Source organism: Triturus cristatus, chromosome 10 (genome assembly GCF_964204655.1).
Source record: "Triturus cristatus chromosome 10, aTriCri1.1, whole genome shotgun sequence".
Classification (NCBI taxonomy): domain Eukaryota; kingdom Metazoa; phylum Chordata; class Amphibia; order Caudata; family Salamandridae; genus Triturus; species Triturus cristatus.
Genome location: NC_140593.1, coordinates 492,695,760 through 492,717,882, shown reverse-complemented (window position 1 = coordinate 492,717,882; position 22,123 = coordinate 492,695,760). Strand labels below are relative to the sequence as shown.

Genomic DNA, 22,123 nt, shown 5'->3' with positions numbered 1-22,123 from the left:
CAGAGTAAACAAATCGGGACAACATTACCTGAAGACCCCAAATATGTCTTTCTAGGCATACCCAATTATCTGGAACTTTCATAAATGAAATTAGTATTCTTCAACTTGGGCCTGGTGCTAGCAAAGAGGGATATGATGGCCAAACACGGGGTGGGGGTACTGAGATAGCAACTACGCTGGAATAGAAAACGAGAATGGAGTTATACATGGCAGCAGAAGGAGCTACATATAATACATAAATTCCACAAAATATGGGGTAGCTGTATCAATTATTATTAGCTAAATATCCAGGATGATGCGAATGATGTGTGCTCAATCCAAAACCTTTAACCCATGTACTCCGATTTATTATGTCCGTTAACACGCTATTGATGCTTTAATTTCTCTTGTATGGTCATTGACTAATGTGAAAACACCAGATGTACCTATGCCCTTCTGCTTTGTTTTCTTGTTTATATTGGGCACCTGTTTGTGCTCCTTTTGTCATGACTTTCAAAACCAAATTAATATATATATTCTAAAAAGGGTTGCACCTTTAGTCTTTTTTATCATCAATTTGCTTTAAAACGTTGTCTCTTTTTTCAAGATCCCTACTGTCCAAGGTGATGTGACAATTTGCTGGTCATGCTCCTTCAGTGCACAGCCCTCACAAGACCACCCTCTTCACCTAGCATTTTGCTATTACTTTCACAGCAGGACTTTGACCCAACCACAAGTACTGCCCTCTCCCAGTCTTACCTCACCCACTTCATGACATACTTATTACAGCTCTACTGAATCGTCACTTTAGAGTAGGTGCCTCATTTTCATTGAGGCGATTTTCACCACACCCATCCACAATTGATGTCCCTCAAAAAGACAATGAAATCACCATTACTAAACCTGACAGCGTGTGCTGCACTGGTTCAAAGCCAAGAAAAACTGAAGTAGGAAGCTCAAGCCAACATGTTCATCCAGGATTGAGTTTAGAAATGGATACAAGGTAAATTAGTGAGAAATGTAGTAACAAATAAAACAGGAGGGAATTACATACTTGAATGCGATGTTGATGGGCAGAATATTGTCTGGGGAATTTAGGAGTATTCTCTCTAGCATCATTTAGAGAGATAGACCCCATTACTTAACTTCACCAATCTGCGTCTGCAAATAGAACCTATAGTGCACTCATGAATATAATGTGGTTCACTCACTGTTACCCACTTTTAATCATCTACATTTTCTACGACATCTAGAGGAAAGTGTAAAAAGTTAAGTTCAGGAGTTTAATTACAATGAAAGAGAATCAGCCTTTCTGTGGGTGAAATAGGATTATTTGATTTAGCACAAACAAAGTAGGAAGTGATGACTTTGGGAAAATGAAGGCTTTAGGTGTTCGCATGGACACAGTTGAAGAATCATCAGGTGTTGTGCCATTTCAGGTCTTACGCCACAGAAATACAATAGTAGTTTTTAAGTCTGTCTGTGGGGACTATACAGGCAGGCTATGACACTAGGGTGAATGTCAAGGTGAAAGATCCTGAAGCAGGGTTGGAGCGAAAGAGAGGTGGAAAGTGATCAAAGTAAAGATTAAATTAAATCAACTATAAGATGCGCACTAAGAAAGAGAAAATATGCTTGAAGAAAAAGGATGTATGGCAGAGGGCAGAAAACAGAGAAACAGTGCTATCATTAGAACGGATTGGTAATAGAGTTCCAAAGAAGAAACACTTTTTTTCCCAACCCCTACTTCAAATCCGACACGGTCTGCACCTACGCACACAACACAGTCATCCTGAAATAGGAGGAAATGTGTGAACTTCAGTGTTTTGATTATGTTCCTGCTGTTAGATAAGACGTCTCCTACATGCATATTTGAATTTGTATATCCATAATTGAAGAGGAAGACGGGGCACCATAAATGGAATCTTATTCTACTCTTGATAGCAGTTGCATTTGAAGGATGCATTGAGGAGGATTAGAGCCTATCTCTTCCTGAACTTCTAAATTGCAAATATTATTTTTAGATGCAACAGCTTTTGCCCAATACCTTAATTCCCGGGTAATGATATTTCAGGACCACACCACAATTCACTTTTAGGTGTGTAGGTCGATTCAAGGTGTTACTCTGTTTTAATGCAGCATATGTGAAGACCACATGGCAGGTTTAAGAGCCCTAAGCTCAATAGATATGTGAGATTTCATTTAACCGATGAGAGACAGACATTTGCTTTGCCAGACATCACCACAGATAGAGTCTACAGCAACATCAAAGCCCACTATCATTTTCTTGCTGGATTCTTTGTATGATGTTATTTAAAAAGTTCTTACCTCCAACTCTAGATTTTCAGTGGCTAAATATCTTGCAGACTATTCTGTACCCAGATTTATTTGGTTGACTCCATTACGTAACCATTGGTTGACCATTACATAACCACATCAAACCGGTCTTGTTCATATTTATGTGTAAATATGCCACTGCATACTCATTTTAATCAAGTACACACACCTTTAGCTATAAGTTGAAATTAATAAAATATTGAGCAACAGAGGTGCACCTTAAACTACAACATGGACAATATTAGCAACAACAAAATAAAGATTTCAAATGTAAGTTATACCAAAAATGAAAACATAGCAAATATTAATTTTAAAATGTCATTATGTGTATAATAAAAAAATGAACTAAACCACTACACAGTTTCAACCTTTGTGCAGGGAAATGAAGTAATTAAGGTTAGCAGTTCAGCTTAGATTGCCCTCAAGGCTTTTTGGAAGGCAGACACTAAATGACACAAAGGTCTTATTCCAAATGGAGGAGGGGGTCAGGAGATCGCGATCAGTATATAAAATGTCTGAAGGAAACATAACATTAGATGCAACAAAATTGGCTCAGCATGACTAGCAAGAAGGTGGAGATCATGATTGTGCAGAAATGTTGCCTTCCTTTTTTTCTGACAAGATTCCAGGATGTGCCCCATCAAACAGTCCAAAAGTATGTTACCTAGGCATCTTGTTGAAGAACAACCTTTCCTTCTGCCCTAAATTGAAAACAGTCACCAAAAGCATGTTTTGTTACTTGAAATTGTTATGGAGTGTATACTGCTGCCTCTTTAAACAAGCACTGGCCATTCCAATAGGTCTGGCTTATGAATGAACGTGCCTTTTGTTTCATTGATAGATGTAGGCACTCAATAAGCAATTACGCATTCAGCCTGTCACTTATCTTTGCCCTCATACAACCACTCATCCATCCACCGAATCATTTTTGCATTCACCCTACGATACAGCCGCAATAAAACACGCAAACTCTACAACATATGAACGACAAATTAAAAGAATACAAATAGAAAAAAAGAAAACAGGCTGCATCTAAACACGGCCGGCACATGCTCACAATAACGAAACTTGACACAGCAACGGGTGCCGGTTTTGCAGAGACATTGTAAATAATCTATTGTTGTTTTTAAAGTTCCAAAATAGTACAAACGGTTCTGTCGGGTAAACAATATTGCTTCAAGAAACAAACTTCATTTGTTTTGCATATACGAACACACATAGAGACCATAAGTAGTTTTCAAAAAGGCTTTATGAATTGCATCATTCATAAATAACTAATGACAATGGCTGTCAAATGTAAAACACAGTTGTGACAAAGTGGCATAAAGTGACATAAAGTGCTCAGTGCTGTGGTGAAAAGTGCGTAATATATACAGTGGGATTTTTGCAGGTACTGATAATTTACAAAGGTCAGTTTAAGCGAATAATCGAAACAATCTGCAGATCGATTGAATCAGTCTTTTGTGCAGAGTATTTCCAACTGATCCATGAACAAGTGTCGACGTTTCAACCCAAGGTAGCGTTATTCGCTAGTCAAAAAGGGTCTTCATCAGGACAGGGGGTGACAGCCTATGAAATAGTAAGGAATATGGTCAGGTGCGTTCGAAAGACTGAATGCCATCTAAAATTGTGCATGCAGGGTGAAGACTCACCAAAAGGAGGAGGCCCAATGTGGCTTGTAGGGCGAAAGGTAAAGGGAGGCAAGAGCAGTGGTATCCTTTTCTCCCTGGTTAGGAATCAATTCAAGGCCCAATGTAGCTTGTAGGGCGATAAGTAAAGAGAGGCAAGAGCAGATGTATCCTGTTCTCCCTGGTTAGGATTCAATTGAGGAAAATAGCGTTTAGTAAGGGCCCAGTCGTGGCTAATAAAATGATCGCATGATTTAGGAAAGATTAATAAACTCACTTGGTGGGTGCGTGAGTTCTTTTCAATCGTTTAGACACACCCGCGTTGGGGATAAGTCGTCCTGGGCGGGAAACGACAAAGTTTTGTCCTCCAGAGGGACGAATCGCTGTCAAGATAAAACGAACTCAGTCAAGATTCCAAGTTCAACCAGGCAAGGCGGCTGACTTTGGGAGGGGGGAGAGAGAGGAGAGGGAGAGAAGGGTTAGCGCACACTCACCCTCCGAGTTAGTCTGGTTTGTGGCAAATGCTTCTTAATCAGCAGCGCGCAGGCAAGCGTCCTGTCATTCGCGAAGTCTGTCAGCGAGTATGACAGGCGCTGTCGGTTAAATGGAGAAACGGGGCGCGTTGGGATTGGCGCGTGCGCCCGCGTCATGTGCAGGTTGCTAGGAAACGCTCGTGACTCTGACCTCTGAGTCCTGATTCGTTGTGGTGGGGGATCAGGATTGGCTGAAATGTGCGTTGCTAAGACAACAGCGTCACGCGTTCGTTGCTAGGGGCCCGGACTGGGGCGGCGTCGAAGACGTCAAGCCTTCGTTCCTGGAAATTTACACAGCGCTGGCCATTTGGGCGCGACCAGGTGATAATTAGGAGCGGTCTCGTGATGACTCGCATGGTTGGAATCAAGGAGTGAGGAATTGAGTGTCAATCCATGGTTTCTGAATTGAATTTTGCACAAAATATGTCAAAAAATCCTGCATGATTGGATTTTACGTTAGAACTGAAAAGGCAAGGTGGCACAGTGAGGACTTGTCTAAACGTATTCAAATTGTTCACATACATCGTGTGTTGGAGGCATTTTTGAACCAGATATAATCAACGAATAAAAACCTTATATATTAGTTATTAACAAACCAATGATTTTCCTGCAAACATTTAGGTTCATGTGAGCATTTAGGAATGTTGTGATTATGTACATTTAAAAGGTCAACAAAATAGCGGGTAGTTTCTGACACATCTGACCTGTGTTGTTCCCGTATTTGTAAAATGAATGAATTAAAAATAGAAATCTTATCCATTGGTGTGCAAAGCACCTCAAGCATTTTGTCCATGCAATTCAATAATTAAAGTATTGTATAGATATACATTTTAACAGATTACAGATGATATCAAACACAGGAGTCTATGCAAAGTATTTTGAGACATATCTGATTGCCTAAAATTTATAGCACAACCTGGTCTATGTCAAAGCAAGACACTGCGTGGTCTGTGTCCCAAACAGCATGCAGGGGCATGCATGAGGATATCATGTGGCAGTGTTACCCATAGCACTAGAGATATTTTAAGGCTAAAGTTTTGCAGAGACATTGTAAATAATCTATTGTTGTTTTTAAAGTTCCAGCATGGTGCCACATTTAAAACCAACGTGTAGACTATCTTGAAACGGTAAAATAAAAACACACTATGAGCAACAGCATTCCATAATGGTCTCCTGGTTTAAAGGGAGCAGCCACAAGAGACAAGGCGCACTGCAGATAGAATGAGTGGCAGCAGGCCAACTGTTAGCACTTACTGGCAGGCTGTAGCATCCTCTAAAGAAGAATTAAAATAAAAAGAGTAGAAGCAAAGAAATGAAAGGGGAACCCTAAAAGGAGAAAATTGAAAACTATAAGGACTGGTCTACCAAGCCCTTACACTGAAATGCACTCTTATTCAGATGAATGTACACATGTGATCAGAAAATTCCATTATTCACAGGGCAAGAGAGCCAAGAACGGATGTGGACTAAACCAGGACCCAATGCAGTGCTCTGTCATGGTTGGAAGCAGAGTGTAAATAATATACACAATAAAGGTCAAGGTCTAGCAGGAAGGGGACTTGCCGGTGATAGCCTTGTGAACCAAGATATTGGAAGTCACCTCATCCACAGTTTATCATGGCATGCTTTATCATTGGTGTCCTGTCCAAATTAAGGTAGGTGAATTCCACCTTGCTGGACTCACCCAGTCCTGGGTGGAGTTCCTGATAAATCTTGACTGGATAGAAGCAGGAATACAGATAAATGATGAAAAGTAAATGATGAAGCATGATAAACTGTGAGTTAGGACATCTTTGGATACCTCATTGAATTAAGAGGATAGCATATGCAGTTCCTCTTCCTGGTAGACCTTAGCACTTGTTGTGTATATTAGTTGTCTACAGGAAGGATGTGCTTTATTCTTTTTCTTCTCCCATTCTCCTTTTTTGTACACAGTAAAGTATAAATGACAGACAGACCAATGACATAACAAAGCTGACCCAAAGGCCCTGTATGTACCTATATGGAGATATAGATTTCTATATATGGATGTATGTAGTATTTAATGATTTTCTTTATTACAAGATCCTGGCAGTTAACCAAGACAACATTCTAGTAAGAATTATTACAGCACAAATCGGCTCACCCTATGGTACGTCAGAGGCAGTAACCAACATCAAAAGTCTTCTCTATAAAGGTTATCTTTGATATTTCATGAAACAAAAATACCTATCTGTAGTCATCAATGCATAGAGTGCTGGAATGGGTAAATACGATGTCAATGAGTACCATGATTTGTGCAGGCCTGACAATGGCAATACCAATAAATGCAATGCCAACGTATGCCATAACCTGTGCCCATATGAAAATGTCAATGCTTATAAATACAATGTTAATGTATGTCATAATCTATGCCTGCACAACCGCGATGATACTTGCAGTAGCAATGTCAATGTATGCCATAATCCATGTAGTAACGACAATGTGGTTACCAGTAAAAGCGAGGTCAATGTATGTCATGACCTAGGAATGCACAACTATGTCAATATTGGTCAAAACAATACCATGTATGCAATGACAACTGTACACAAGCTATTGAGAATGTCGATAAAAATGACACCAGTGACTGCCATATTATTTTTTGGAGTTCCAATGAACTTGCACATTGCGGTCGTATTTACCCAAGGTGACCTCCCCATCAACCTAGAGTCAGAGATACGTGGTCAGACAGGCCCTGCGACCCACACCCAAGCTTTCCAAATAACAGGTCACCTTAGGGGCCTCTCTTAACCCAAAGATAAACGCATGCCCAGGAAATACCGTGATCAATTCCACAGATAGATAGTTGCACCACAAACAGGTCCGCAGCAGTCGGCCCCAGTAAAACACGTTTGGCTAAAGGCTTGCATTTCCCAGCCATGCCTCAAAGCTAGATGCCAAATGCAGATAGGAACACTCAGCCAATCAGGATACAACATGCACACCATATGTAGTGATCACCCGTTCCTCATGCCGGACATCTGGACACGTACACACTGGCCCACACTAGCTCTTTCCGAGGTCGAGGGCCATCTGTGTCCTTATCAGATGCCCAAACCCGTTAATTGAGGTCTGTAATGTCCTTTAAGCATGCAGAAATCGTTTTATGGTACTTCACAAGATGAATATAAAATCAGCCAAAACTTTGTATATGCAGAGACTTTCCTCAGACGCATTTGGTCTTTTCATTTCTTTAGGGTAAATTCAAATCCGACCAACAAAACATCAATCCATCATTTAAATGTCTATTGACTTTTACATATGGTTTTCACAATCAATATGTAAGGCCCATTGCCTTTATTTGACCTTTTAATTATAAACTTTGAAGAAAATAGCCTTATCACTTGCTTGTCACCATAACTAACTCAAGATCAGTGCCCTTAGGGTAAGCTTTCCGCAAGACAACCATCCACCATACAGTCATAAAAGTACAAATGCTTGAGAGTGGGGATGGACTATTGTGCAAAGTTGGAGGAACCCGATGAACCCATTTACATCATAAGAGGTTGCCAAAAAGAAACATGCCAGGATGTTGGGCTCATTAATGTCTCAAGGGGTCTTTAGGTTCGAGGGGGAGGGAGAAATATACATTTTTGTTATGAATCCTTGCTGTAGGTTCCCTGCGTGGAACAACGAATGGTGTGTTGGTGTTTTGCTACTGTTGAAAGCAATAAAAATGTTTTTTAAAAAAAAATATATATATATTTTTTTTATTTTTTTTATTACACACGTATACAAAAATACAGTTAGCAAAACAAAATCTGTCTCCTAGGATAGTGTAACCAGCATTATTGTAGTGCATATCTTCTACACCCACAGTTTGTTCGGGTGGATCACCAACACCAAAAACCTTGCCTACTATTGTAATCTGTGAAATTCTATGTAACAAAATATCTACCTACATACTTTGGTACAGTCTACTAACAATACATTTGTGAAAGCCTACTGTCTTTAACGCATGCTTTTCGCAATAAGTAGGTCAGGCTTACCTGAATTATCATAACGGTCAATAATAAACATGAAATCTTGCATGACTTTTCCTAATGAACCGATGAAGCCTTTACCATTACTTTACCCAACACCACCTAATAAAGTGCACATAAACTGGCAACTATCATGAATATAGTTATAAAATTACAAATACATAGAGCAGCGGTTCCCAATCTGTGCGCCATGGCAACCTGGTGCACAGTCAAAACTATCCAGGGGCGCCGCGAACAGATGCGCACCAAGCACACAGTTTGAGAACCACGGCAGTGAGCCATAGTCTTCGAGAGTATTTATTTTTAAATAAATAAGTGTGACCTGCAACGAGCAGCCTAGGTCAGATATAGTGGCGCCTTCCTACTGGTCCCGCTTTACTTCCGTATGAAGATCCTGCGACAACACAATGCCCAACTACCTGGCTGGTACTTAGAATTAAATAGACACAGAAAAAGGCGCTCCAGTGGAGATTCATGGAGGGTGCTGCGGTGCTCCTGCCTCTCAAGCTATACTCCGGTGAAGTTAAAACAGGGCGCGGATCCTGTTGAGGCGCTAGTTTGAGCTTATAAGCAGTCGCGCTTGGGTTCAGGTGCAAGTCCTGATCAGTCGCTGCCTGCTGCAGACCAGGTGGAAAAGACTGTCTTCAAGCTTGCAGCCATCGTATGCTCACAGGTGAACAAAAAACACATGCAGCTATCCGTAGCCGGTAGCACTGTTTTGGGATCACTGTTTTGCTTCCTTATAATTTCATATGTTGTTTCAGTTCAACTGGTCTTTATTCGGTATACAGACGTATAACCATAAAAGATGCAATTAACTGAATGATAAAAACATTGTACAAACAAACAATGTATACAAGAACTGTGTCTCTAATCATAACAATGCCATTTAAAGTTAGGCAAGAAAATATCAAAACAAAATAACCAAACATGTTATATCATTGGAGGCTCTGCAAGAGCAGAGACAAGTTCTTTAAACAAATAAAACACAAATATTAAATCGAAACATTAACATAACGCAGAAAATATGTCACAAAACCCTAGAGATTATTCCAAAATCACTATGAACCAGTCAAGTAAACATTAGATACAAAGTGTTATGGACCAAGGGGTAAATCAGTTATTGTGTATGTAACCATATAATTTTTTTAAACAACTGTCTAAAGAGCACAGCCGAGGAAATATACTTATAGCTAATCAAATATATATATGTACCATTTGAATAAGCTCCAAATAGAGTGAAGCTGGCCTACATTTTTGGATATTCATAGCTTTCAGCAATGGACATAAAAAACGTTTCCTCGATGCAGAAAATAAATTACACAAAAATAAAAAGTGTAAGAGCGACAATCTCGATTTAGAGTCACATGGGCAAGGCTCTAACATAGAATCATGAAATTTACAGCTTGGGTAAGAAATCAAATAGTGCGCAATGCTAAACCTAAATCTGATGAGGTAAGAGCAGTGTGCTTGAGTAAATACAAATGTGAGATATGGTTCCATAATAGTGGTGGTAACAAAAGGGAGAAAATTAACTAGCCTCTTTTTCCCTTTCTCAATCTCCAACTATGATGTGCCCAGATGGCAAGAAATTCATATTTTAGATGTACCTTAGAGATGTTAGACTGAGAGTAATGGATTATGAAAGCAGTTCTCTCTCATAATTAGGGCAAGATGCTCGTTCACACAAATCAACCACGTAAATTACAGGCTTTAGCTAATGTTTATCCTCATGTTGTTTGTACGATTTGTCTGACCATCAACAACTTAGTACAAAGATTTGACTTTCGCGTTGTACAGATGCCTCTGTACTTCCACTTGTCATTCCCTGGCAATCTCCACCGCCATTCTCGAGACCTGAAGTAGGTGGAAGCGTATGCGTTTCATTCCTCTCTTAAAAAAAAACAAAAAACTTTGTAGTCGATCGTATTTCTCCCCAACCTCTAAAGTCTGCCCTTAAAGGTTTATTTTGTTGACAGCAGTCTTGCGCATTTATTTGTGTATATTCGCAACCTTGTTTAAGAGTTTAAGCTGTTTATGTAACATGCGTGGACCGCAGCCTTAGTTCTTTCACTAAGCACGTAGCTCCTTGTCACCCTGTCTAGTTTAACCCTCGGGTGTGTTTGTATATCCAGTCTGTCGCGTTTTGCAATACCAACTCAAGGGATGCAGAGCTCTCAAATTGTAAGATGCCTTAAAAGTGAGAACTAATAAACCTACTTGAGGTCAACACAAGAAGTGAAAACCTTACTAAAGTGGAGTAAAGGCTAAAAAGATTAGTGGAGCAGCACTCTTATTGATCAAAAGTCGCTCCTTAACAACTAAAATTACCTGTAGAAGGGCTCCCTATGCAATCTCGCAAAAGGTGCCAATGAGAATTATTTATTTTGTTCCCCCACCCATCTCTCCCTGCATTTGGTTCTTAGGAGCGAGCCCCTATAGGCAATTTTTTTAAAACAAAAAATTGTTTTACAAAGTTTCATATCCAGACCCTAGTTCTGAAGAGTATTGTTTCTGACTTAACCAATTAAAGTTTTTTTATTAAACATCTGTTATATTTTTGTCACATCTATGATTATACCTTCATCCTAATTATTTTCAGTGAGAAAAATAGTAGTACTCCCGAAGCCGGGCTTATATCCCATCCCCCCCCCTCCCATCCACCCCCCAAAAAAGTAACATAATGGGGAGCCACAGCCAATAGGTCAAGGGAGCCATGAGTCGAAACAGTTTGGGAACCACTCGTGTCAAGAAACGCAGCTTGCAAAACAATATGCAAATGCTTTCAAGGGGGCCAAACTAGAATCCTCACAGTGAAAAAACCCCAGGGTTTGTCAGAGTGGGTGGCCAGTGTCAAAACCCTTTACTACTAAGGTACTCTGTAAAATTACATGTAACAAAATACCTGTTTATAGTCTGTTACACAATGTGATAAACACCTGCTAAAGGCTTCCTGGCTTCAACATATGCTTTCCACGATTAACGAGCTAGACCAACTGCCTTTGCCATAGTGATTTACAATAAGCAGACCAGACCTATGGCATCAGACATAGTGATTCCAGTGCACCAAATAGGCATGTAGCTTGTCACCATTGCCAACTTAGGCCTTAAGTTTAATCCTTTCCACAGGGCAACCTAAGATACACATAACATTAGAAATGTGCATAAAATTAGTTAGCTAAGCAAAAAAATCTCTCTCCTAACACGGACTAGCAAGGATTCTTGAAGGGCAAACCTTCAATATCCAGGATCCATTTCACTGAGTGACCAACACCACAGCCATTGCCTACTACTGTAATTTGTGGGATTCCATGCAGCAAAATTTCTATCTGTAGGCTTCAGTATAGAATAACAACAACCCACACCTAAATGCCTATTGGCTTTACATACGTTTTTCACAATACATATGTCAGGCTTAGTGCCTTTATCTTAATATTTGAAAACAAACAGATCAGGCTTATAGCTACGATCATTGGCTTGCTACCATAACCAACTCAGTACTGCTGTATTGAGTATAAACTTTGTCACAAGCCAAAAAAGTGCATACAATCAGTCTTTTTAGTGGAAGCACCCAAATATCAGCAGATTCATCCTGTATTTAGGGGAACCATCGTGTGTGTGGAGCCCAAGCCCCTCTCTCAGCAGGACTCAGAAAGCTCCTTTCTGCTGATCACATAAGGTCAGAAGACAGTTGCTCTGTCAAGTCAGACAGACTAATCCACAACCCTGGACTGTCAAACGCCAAACTGAACTCTCAAGTCTAACATTAATGACTGCCCTCCTCCCATCTGTGTTACAGCCAGCGAAAAACAAACATTGTAAACAATCTAGTTCTCTTACGACACTGTAATAGCATTACAAGGTCAAGTGTGTGCCTCTGAAAGTCCAAGAAGCTCAGGCTGTTGGATAAATGAACATAGTCGCATGGAGGACAAGCACTTAACTTCTGCCCTTTCAAAACATGTACTCCTGGCTACCAACATGTGGGCAGAGCCAAAGCCCTTCTCCTGGGAGTGCTTCTTAAAGCCCTTTTTACGCTGATCACAATGTCTGCTGACAACTGTGCTGTCAAGTCAGACCTAAAAAACTGCTGTACCTATTGCTATAGTGGCACATTGTTCGGATTAGCATAGCAGCTTATACACAGAGCTCTCTTACAAGACAAACAGAAAACTGCAAATAAACATCCATAGGGGTTAAGTGTGGCCTTAGACACTATAATCAAATTAGACCGTCCCTCAGGGTACTCTATTGGTTCGCAGTAAAAGAGACCACAATTCAAGACCCTTTGCCTATTTCCCAAACCCCTGTAATGACTGCAACATGTCACAAACTAATTAAAGTCTTCCAGTCCTACCATTCATCAAGGCATCTGCTGTTGACCTTCCTAAGGCTTCTGGTCACTCCATCCAGGCACAAGACACCGGTGGCAGATCTTCCCTGACAGTAAAGAGGCATCAAAACAACTTTCCCATTCAGCTTAGGCCTTAGTGCATTAAAAAAAAAAAAAACACAAGAGCACTTGATCATGGCCAATTCAGTCTGTATCCACCAATCAATCATCAGGGTCAAGGCTTCTTTTTTTATAGGAACTTTAATTCTAAGAGGCTGTTAAGAATTTGAACTTCGCACCACCTCCCACCATCGCTCCTTAGTGAACTGCTTAGAAGGCATTGCTCCATGTCATTTTATATTATGCAAGTCACTGTATAGCTTGCAGCATTACATTTAAGTGCAAAATATGTGATTACTGGGTTAAGTGTAGAAAACTATTACCCGGCTATAGCTAAAGAAAACTTCTTTAGTGAAGGCATGTCTTTTCCTTCTCCACCCCCAGTATCTGGAATTCCAACTGGACACAGCCGGCAAGCTCCATCTCTCCTACATTCCACGAAGAAATTGAAGACCACACTTTCAAAGAACACCAAGCATGCAGGTGACTACAACAAACCTGAATCTATGGTACTTGATAACGGATACCAATAACTCCACGTCCTACAAAACACCCCTGTCCTGTACCCTACCCCTCCCTTTGCACGGCTCTGTGAAGCTTTACAGGTAGGTTCTTGCCTTGAAAGTATTCAGAGAAACACATGTTCCAATGAGTTTTTTGCCTGACTTCCTAATTCTGGTAGGATGCGGTGTTGAATTTACTTACGGATTATCTAAAATGCACTACATTGTGCCTACCCTAAGATATCTGTACATAGTAAACAGAACAAGTCCACTAGAAATAGCATCAAAATCATGTTCATATGAAAAACGAACTATGAAAATCGTAGAAATAGTGTCCTACATTCTCACGGAAGGTTTTACAAGGGTTATCTCACTCCTTCAAATAACATTTTGTTTATGGCACGTGGCTCTGCTTTTCTCTTTTTCGAAAAGTATTGAATTTTACATGTTCCATATAAATCAATCACAAAACCAAGAAAAGTATAAGAATAGATTGCCTGGTTTTCTTGCATCATAACAGCAGAATATTATCAACAAACAGAAAGACATCAAAGAGTTGCAAGACAAACGACGTAAAATTAAGTATTGGGTCTAACTCGAACGAGGGGGCGGATAATAAACATCTCTGAACCCAATAAAGTATGTGCCGCTAGAGACCTCTTTGCCTTCTGCTTAAAGTCTCTTCCACAGCCAAGTGTATCTAACAAGCCAAGCAGCGTTTTCTTCCACGCTAAAGATAAGAAGCTTTCTGAGTCTATCTCGAAAGCATTGCTGAAGCCAAGCAGAAGTCTGTTTGGTGCCTAACCCCACAGCATCTCTAAAGACAAATAGAAGACCATTGAGTCCTTAACTCCACAGCATGGTTACATTGACTAATCCCACAGCATCTCTAAAACCAAACAGGATAATCCTGTTGGGTCTGTAAACTCACAGCAGCTTTAAACACACACAGAATAAGCCTATTGGGTCCCTAATCTAACCGCATCTTTAGATCCCCTGACCCCACTGCATCTTTAAAGTCAACCAGAAGTCTATGGAGACCCGAATCCCACAGACTCTTTAAAGCCCAACAGAAGAAGCCTATTGGCCCAAATCACACGGAAACTTAAATGGCCCTAACCACCACTGCCTCATTAAAGCCAAACCAGAAAAGGCCTATTGGGTCCCGAATCCCACAGCATCTTTAAAGCCAAACAGAAAAGGCCTACGGGGTCCCAAATCGCACAGCATCTTCACAGCTTCTTAAAGCCAAACCAGAAGAAGCCTACTGGGTTCCCAATCCCACTGCATCTTTAACCCTTCCCAATCCCACAGCATCTTTAAAGGCAAAAAGACGAGGCCTACTGGCTCTGAATCACACAGCATCTCCAAAGCCAAACAGAGGAAGCTTGTTGGGTTTCTCTTCCCCTCCATCTGTAACACCTCACCTGTTTCGAAACACAGATCTTGCCTCTGTACCTTTTGCTAGAAAATGCCTTAAATTTGAAAAGTATCATCAAAATTGAGCGTCAACCCACAAAAATCGGGGCATTTGTTCCTGGGGCTGATGACCACTTTTTTAAATAAAACTTTCAAAACCAGCACAGGAATAAAAGATAGCATCACGGAGCCACCTTTTCAAGGGGGATGGTGCTGCTTTCAAGCAAGAAAGCACCACCCCCAGTAATGTGCAGAAAAAAACAAATGTTTTACTTTCAGAAAAGCAGCATAAAGAGTTAACCTTCAACTATATGATAAAATCACTGTTCAAGGCTCCCCTTGGGAATCCAGCATATTAAAAATGGTATTTGCGCACTGTAACACCCAATATCCGAGGCGGCTTCTTCTATATATAGCAGCCTTAGCTGTGCATTAGTCATCGCATTGCATATTCAGGAGCCTGCAGCCCTGGCACATTCTTCGCTGCGCTCAGGGCCTGGCCGCTGCGGCTGCCCAATCTTACAGTGTACCGACTCCGCGCTGCCAGGCTTCCTGGCTTACAAGCTAGCTTTGCCTGAATGACCATACAAGGCTGACCTGCCTTTATCACATCAAGGTCTCTGTGGCTACTCTGCTGTGCCCGGGCAACAATGACTGGGGAATGCTTACCTAACTATCGTGCAGGCCCCACCGTGCTGGCTGCCCTCCTGCTGGTGCAACTTAAGCTGCACGGGCAGTCTGAGCTACCATGCTGAAAGCAAACCCCACTGCCCTGCACCCTCAAGCACAAGTCTGCATTTCTGCCAAACTGACCACATCTCCCAACAGGCAAAATAATTGAAATACACCCATGGTTCATGTGTGGTGTGTTATGTTTTGACCTTTTAGAAGTTTAGCGTAGAGCTTGTCAGTAGTTGTGGGTTTGTGGAGGTTTGTTGAGGCACTATCTGTGAAAGAGATCCTGACATAACCGGTGTGGAGTGTGCATATGGGTTTACAACAATTAACTTAAGCATGAGTAAGGGGTCTTATGTGCCTACTTAATCCATTACTGGCCATATTTCCGGACTGACTTAAGTTAAATGCAGGCGTCGCCTGCCATGACACTGTGCTAGTAAAGACCTGTACTTCCCACCTCCATCTTTGCCTAACACATGATTTGTTTAGGCCAGTAAGCGCCTTCTCATGAGAGATGACCTGTTTAGCTTTACCTTGCACTTCATTCCACTTGGTTTAGTCTGTGAAGTGCTTGATGGGCCCACACCCCACAATGAAGGCAGAGCGGGCCCGCCACAAATAAAAGGATGGGCTGTCGGAACTCCAAGTAAGTTATATGCTGGGCTCGAGGTCTCACTAAGGAAGGCACTGCCTGCCCTATTACCCAATATCATTTCTGTACATTCCCATGATTAGTGCTTCGTATGTTTAACAAAAAAAAATAATGAATGCCAGGGTCCAAAGTTATATTCATTGAATGTCAGTGTGTCGAATAGCAAAGCTGTGTAGTCTTGACTCCATCCCATGCTTCGCCAAACACTCCCAGCCCTCTTATCTCACTCTTGCAAGTCCCTTTTCATCTTCCCCGTTTTCTTTCTGTGTCACCGTTTGCCTGTCTTTCCCTTCTTCCTTTACTCCCGAAATTCTGTTTTTTCTCTCTCTTGCTCAGGGTCAAAGTTTGACAAGGTAAAATAAGAGCCAGGCATCACAAATGAGTGCCGATGGGCCCCACCTGCAACTACCAGCTCAAATGACGCACCACCCATGATAAAGCTTAGAAACACCTGCTCTGACTCTACACTTCAGACTTCTCCTGGTACACTATACTTAAGATCTGGAAAGTCTTGAAGTAACCAAATTTCCTCCTAATGGCCCCTACCCACACCGAAAGACACACCATTCTTCTTGGTTGAGGCTGTTTCCAAGGCCTGAAGGACCAACATGAAGGCAGGGAGTGCCCAAGGTATATGGTGACATATTGAAACACTAATACAGATTTTCCAAGTAGTCACCATTCAACAGCAAGAAACCAGGAATCAACGTGCAGATAGCTTCTTAAATTTAGCCCGACCCTACATCTTAGTAGGGACTCTGCTTAAGACTCTTGAGAATACCGAGGAAATGAATGCAGGTGGGGAACTGCCATCTCCTCTATCCACCGCACAAGGGTTTTTTTTATACAATCTGTGCTTGTGATGCCCTAGCGTAGTGTTTCACTGCACCGCTCTCCCTATAAACCACAGTTCAATTGGAAGAATGCGTTTAGGCCCAAGACAGTCTACACATGAATACAGCCGGCCTGCTCTGCCCCCAACACACCCTTGTCCTCTTGTGCGTGAGGCTTCTCTGTTAATGAAGGCAACCACTGCCTTCTCTTCCCAGTCCACCAGACTTCTTCACACAATCCATTCTTGAGGTCAACCCTGATGAAGGTACACACACCACCGCAGACATAAATCCCACTGAGCGGCCTACGTAAGTATGAGGCAAGACAGCCTGTGAACGAAGGCCTAGGTGGTCGCCTACTCCTCTCTACACTTGGTGCAGTCCAGTTTTAAAGGTTTAAGAGCCAATGATGAAGACACACACTGCCTCTAATACCACCGTAAACACCACTGTTCTGTTATCGGCATCGTTTATATAGCGCTAATAACTAACAGGTAAATAAGCGCTGAATTGAAAGGGCATTTTTGAAGTACTGGCGCTCAATAAAAGAAACGAATGCCTGATGTACTCTCCACTGTCATGTCTGCACCGCCCTCGGGAGCCTATGACAGGCTTCTCCAACGAGAAGCTCTCCAGCTACCTGTGAGAAGCTCTCCTGAGTGCAGCCCAGCTTAATTAGAAGCTTTTGCTTTTTTGAATTAGTGCATGTATACCAAAATTGAAAGCTGTATATTCAAGACAAAAGTGTGTATTTTCAGAACCCATAATATCAAAAATATATTGAAAGCTGATATTTGAATCATGCATTATTTCGAAAATTATTACGAGTATTAGTGCCTGGGGCGCTGTGGCTGTTATGTATTATCTTTGCACAGGCATTCCAAATTAACAAATACTTTTTTTTTTACATTACTGCTGGCAATGCTGCGCTGACGTTATCACAGTTGCTAATCTTGCATATGGTAGCCACTGATGTAAACCTGTCAGAATAATATTTGTAGCTCAGGATGTTTTTTATTGAACAGAAGTAGCTCTTGCTGGCGAAAGGGTTGGGGACTACTGGTCTAGATGTAGGCACAGATTGCTTCCCGTGCCACCCCTCTCTGGGTCACAGTTGGTACAGTCTGTGCTGAGCGCTAGACAGCTGGTGAATGAAGACAGAGGCTGCGTGCCCGCCTCCCAGCCACCCACCGCTCCCTCAAAGTGTTAAAGGGGAGAAGACAATGTCGCCAGTGGACCGCCTCCTCCCGCAGCTAGGGAAATTGGCAGGAGCGGATTGTAACTTCTGGCCGCCAGCCCTCGGAAAACCGTTACAAAAAAAAAGAGGAATACACTGAGGCTCCAAGGCCTGTACTGTGAGGACAGTATGTGTGTGTTTTCCCCAGCGGCTGGTCTAGGGCTGTTGAGACGGTTGATTCGAGTGGGTGTCTGTCCCGGAGTGAAATAAGAGTGCATATCTCAATTAAAACAATGACATGAGGAACAGAACTACAAGACAGCGGATTTTTTTCACAGCACTTGCTCGTAACGATAACGAATACACAACACAGACTCCCGACCCAGACACTGAGGATTCTGAAGGAAACATGACAGGGGAAGCAAACCCTCTCATAAAAAGTCACTGATCCGAAAATGTCCCAATAATCTTTCCAAATAAGGGGATTAAAGTAATAACACACATGGTAAAATCTGAAATGAGGGTCAGAAGCCGCTGTTACACCGCACAGATCCCAAGAACACACGTTCATCCTTGCAGACAGGGGGAAAGAATTCAAGTGAAGCAGCCATGGATGAACTACGTGCACACCTCCCACAGGCAGCAGACACAAAAAGAAACAGGGAGCGGCGAGGGCACAGCTGACAGGAAAAGACACGGCATGTAGGGATGGCAACAATTTCGGGCCGAAAGAGCCACACAGAAGGGGTATTTGGAGATGCATCCCAGAGGCGCAGGAGATGAAGGCGCAACATTAGCTCATTTGCATAGTCTGTGAATATTTAGTACCGTATAGAATGGAGAGGGGCTATTTACAGGTAGCAGTGATATCCTGTAGCCTTGAAAAGACTCCGTTGGAAGCAGGACCACTCAATCCCCATAATGAGTAATATACACGCACCGTTGGTAAATAGAAGAGGGCGAAAACAGCCACAACCGGCACCCTGTGGAATATGTAAAGGGGAAGAAATATCCTACCCGCAAAAAAGCATAATGCAAGAAGGAGCACTCACAACATTGTATATTATGCACAGCCAGCACTGTATGGGAGTGGCGGGTTAAGTATAATAAGCGCTTTACGGCCTCGTCAAGGGCAATAAGCGCTATAAAACTGCAATTACAGAACAATCGGCCAACGGAAGGCGGAATATTCTACAACCTAAAGGTCTCGGTGTAAGAAAGAGAATCCCCAAAACAGAATAATATACGCAGCAATGCTAAATGGAAAGGATTAGTATTAGGGCCCACGTGAAGAGGCAGAGCCGAGATACCCTCAATGCCAATACGGCTAGCCAAGGGGCGACTAGTACCACTCAAACTTGCACGGTCCATACACAGTTGAGGATAGAAACAGCCTCAGTGGTTGTGGGTCTAACACCCCCATCTAAAGGCCGTAATGTAAGGGGGGAAGCAGTAACCTCTAACCACTGCACACACAGACACACAGTGAGGTGGAAATCACAGCCCCCTGCCTTTTAGCAAAGCTTGCAACACCGGGCACCACAAATGCACTGCTGATGAGAGGAATGAGGGACACCCTTGTCTGCCCAGACAAGGCTTGAACAGCGGGTACCACTAACACACACCGCATCTTTGTGCAAAGAAGGAGCGGCAGGCCATGGGCAGTGCATGTAGTGTCATAGACCATACACTGCATCTCACTGGAAAGGGAGGGTAGGGACGACATACAATCCCACAGGCAGTGCACAGTGGAGACGCTATGCCTCAGTGTTAAGAGTGGCAGACATGCACCTCCAGTGAGCACTGCAGGGCTCCCAGACCGCTAGCCAGTGCACGGATGAAGGCCCGTGCACACATCATGCCTCACTGCAGCAGGGGGCGAGATCTGCTCCCAGGCCAGCACCCTTCCCCAGGCCCGTCCTCCACGGACCTGTCAGTTGGAGCCGGCAGCTGCCCCCCTTCCCCCTCGATGCCCAGGGATGGAGAGGCGAAGCGGGCGGGGACCCTTACCTTCGGACAGCTCCAGCTCCAGCTCGGCCAGGCGGGCCCGCACCTCCAGCGGCAGGGACACGGCGGCGCCCGTGCTGTCCAGGCTCCGGTCCGCCATGCCTGCGCCCGGTCACCGGCCTCCGCTCCTCCTCTTTGTTCGGCAGCCGCTCAGCACTGCATGGGGCGGAGGAGGAGGGCGGGGGCCGAGGCGAGAGCCGCGCTGCGCGCACCGAGCAGGGGATGCACTGATTTCCCGTCCGCCTCTCTCTCCGCCGCCCCGCGGGCTCGTCCTCACTCCAGCCACGCCATGGCCACGCGCCCTCCCGGTCCGCTCCTCCGCCGGGTCCGGCTCGGTCCCGCTCCAGCCGCCGGCGGAACCCTCTGCGGTTCTGGGCGGTTCGGGCTGGGGAAAGCTCGCCGCTTTTTCCAAACGCTCAGTCCCAGCTGCTGGAAGCGCCTGCTGCTGTCTGCGCGCGAGGTTCACGTGACCCCGCCGCGCAGCGCCACCTAGAGGGCCAGCGCCAGCCTCTGCCGGAGGAGGGGGCTTAGGCCGAGGGGGTCTGAGGGATGCTTCACCCAGCAGCGTCTATTCGCAGCATTCCCACGATCAACCTGCTCTGTAAATTACAACAGCACCAGAGATGCTGCACATGTGTGCATCTGCGAGGACCAGCCAAAATATGTGAGCCTCAGTGCAGAAGAAATAGTGCCTTGGGCCCCGGGCTGGACTGGGGTCTAAAAGCAACCCTAGCAAATGTTCTCAGACCAACTCTCATAATATAGGGAACAAACCCCGACCACTGCCAAGTCGGTAGGGCTAGAAGTATCTTCCCCAAGTACATTTTTTAAAATGTCAAATATCTGAAGACGGGGCAAGTGAAAGCCCTCTTGAAAAAAAGTAGGAGCAGACTCTACAATCCTGAGCAACATTTGCTTGGTGCTGAATAACACCGTTCTGGCCAAATTGTTGGAAAAATAACCAACTTAGTCAGCACATTGCCCAATTCAATCTACTTTACACATTTCAATCAGGATTTAGACCAGGTCAAAGAACTGATTCAGCCATAGTTAACTTCACGGATGACACCCTTAAGATGCTAGACAACAACAATTCCTGCCTAATCATCCTCCGAGACCCAGGTATTAATTTGTAAAATATTAAGTGCCAGGGTTCTCATAAGGAGGCCATTGCAGCTTGCACCACACATTGTCCCTGCCAGTGCTGTCAATGACAGTGCCAAACAATTGCTAACCATCACACTCTACAAGTGTGACAATCATGACTATCTCACACCTCTAAAGCTATAAGAATGACTTGGACGGCAGATCATAGTCATTTATAATGTACATTGAATCAATAATTAACTGTTGTTGTGGTCATCTGTAAATTAGCCAGACAGCGCCACCTTGTGGCAGGCTGTTACAAGAGCCGGTGTTGACAATTAAGTGCTGGCTTCCGATCACCAAAATCACAGGCTCAAATTAAGCACTGCCCAGACCTCTCATTGTTTGACACTGTCAATCACAACAACCTATTTGCTAAAAAACAGAATGGGACTGTCCGGGAAAATGCTCGCCTGATTCACATTCTTCTTTCCGAACCGCTCACAACAAATCAAACTAGGCAAGTCATTCTCAGATACCTCACCAGTGAGATGCAGAGTACCACAAGGGTCAACAATCTTCCCCACACTCTTTAACCTATATATGGAGCCACTGACGCAAATCCTCAAACAATCGAATGTTGCATACCACATGTATGCAGACAACACACAACTATACTTTAAGATATCCTCCCTAGAATATGTCATCCAACTAAATAACACTCTAGTCTAAACTTGGTCCTGGCTATCTCAAAACAACCTCAAGCTAAACTCTCTAAAAACAGAATTCCTACTTTTCTCCCCTCATAACAGCTTTTCACACATCCAGGATTGGCTC

At 43.2% G+C, this 22,123-nt stretch overlaps 1 protein-coding gene across 18 annotated transcripts in view; it reads right to left on the bottom strand.

The window, feature by feature from the left end:
* The window catches only part of DIP2C (DIP2 acetate--CoA ligase C (putative)), a 1,028,010-nt gene extending 1,007,353 nt beyond the window's left edge, over nucleotides 1-20,657 (bottom strand). For 13 of the 18 annotated variants that reach the window (XM_085631919.1, XM_085631922.1, XM_085631921.1 and 10 more), the window contains exon 1: nucleotides 20,204-20,438. In XM_085631919.1, the coding sequence (XP_085488045.1) occupies nucleotides 20,204-20,300 (97 nt within the window). In that variant the 5' untranslated portion in view covers nucleotides 20,301-20,438. Of the gene's footprint in view, nucleotides 1-20,203 lie in introns of all 18 variants that reach the window. The other 5 variants (XM_085631929.1, XM_085631931.1, XM_085631933.1 and 2 more) reach the window with 4 other exon arrangements.
* Nucleotides 20,658-22,123: the final 1,466 nt, after the last annotated feature.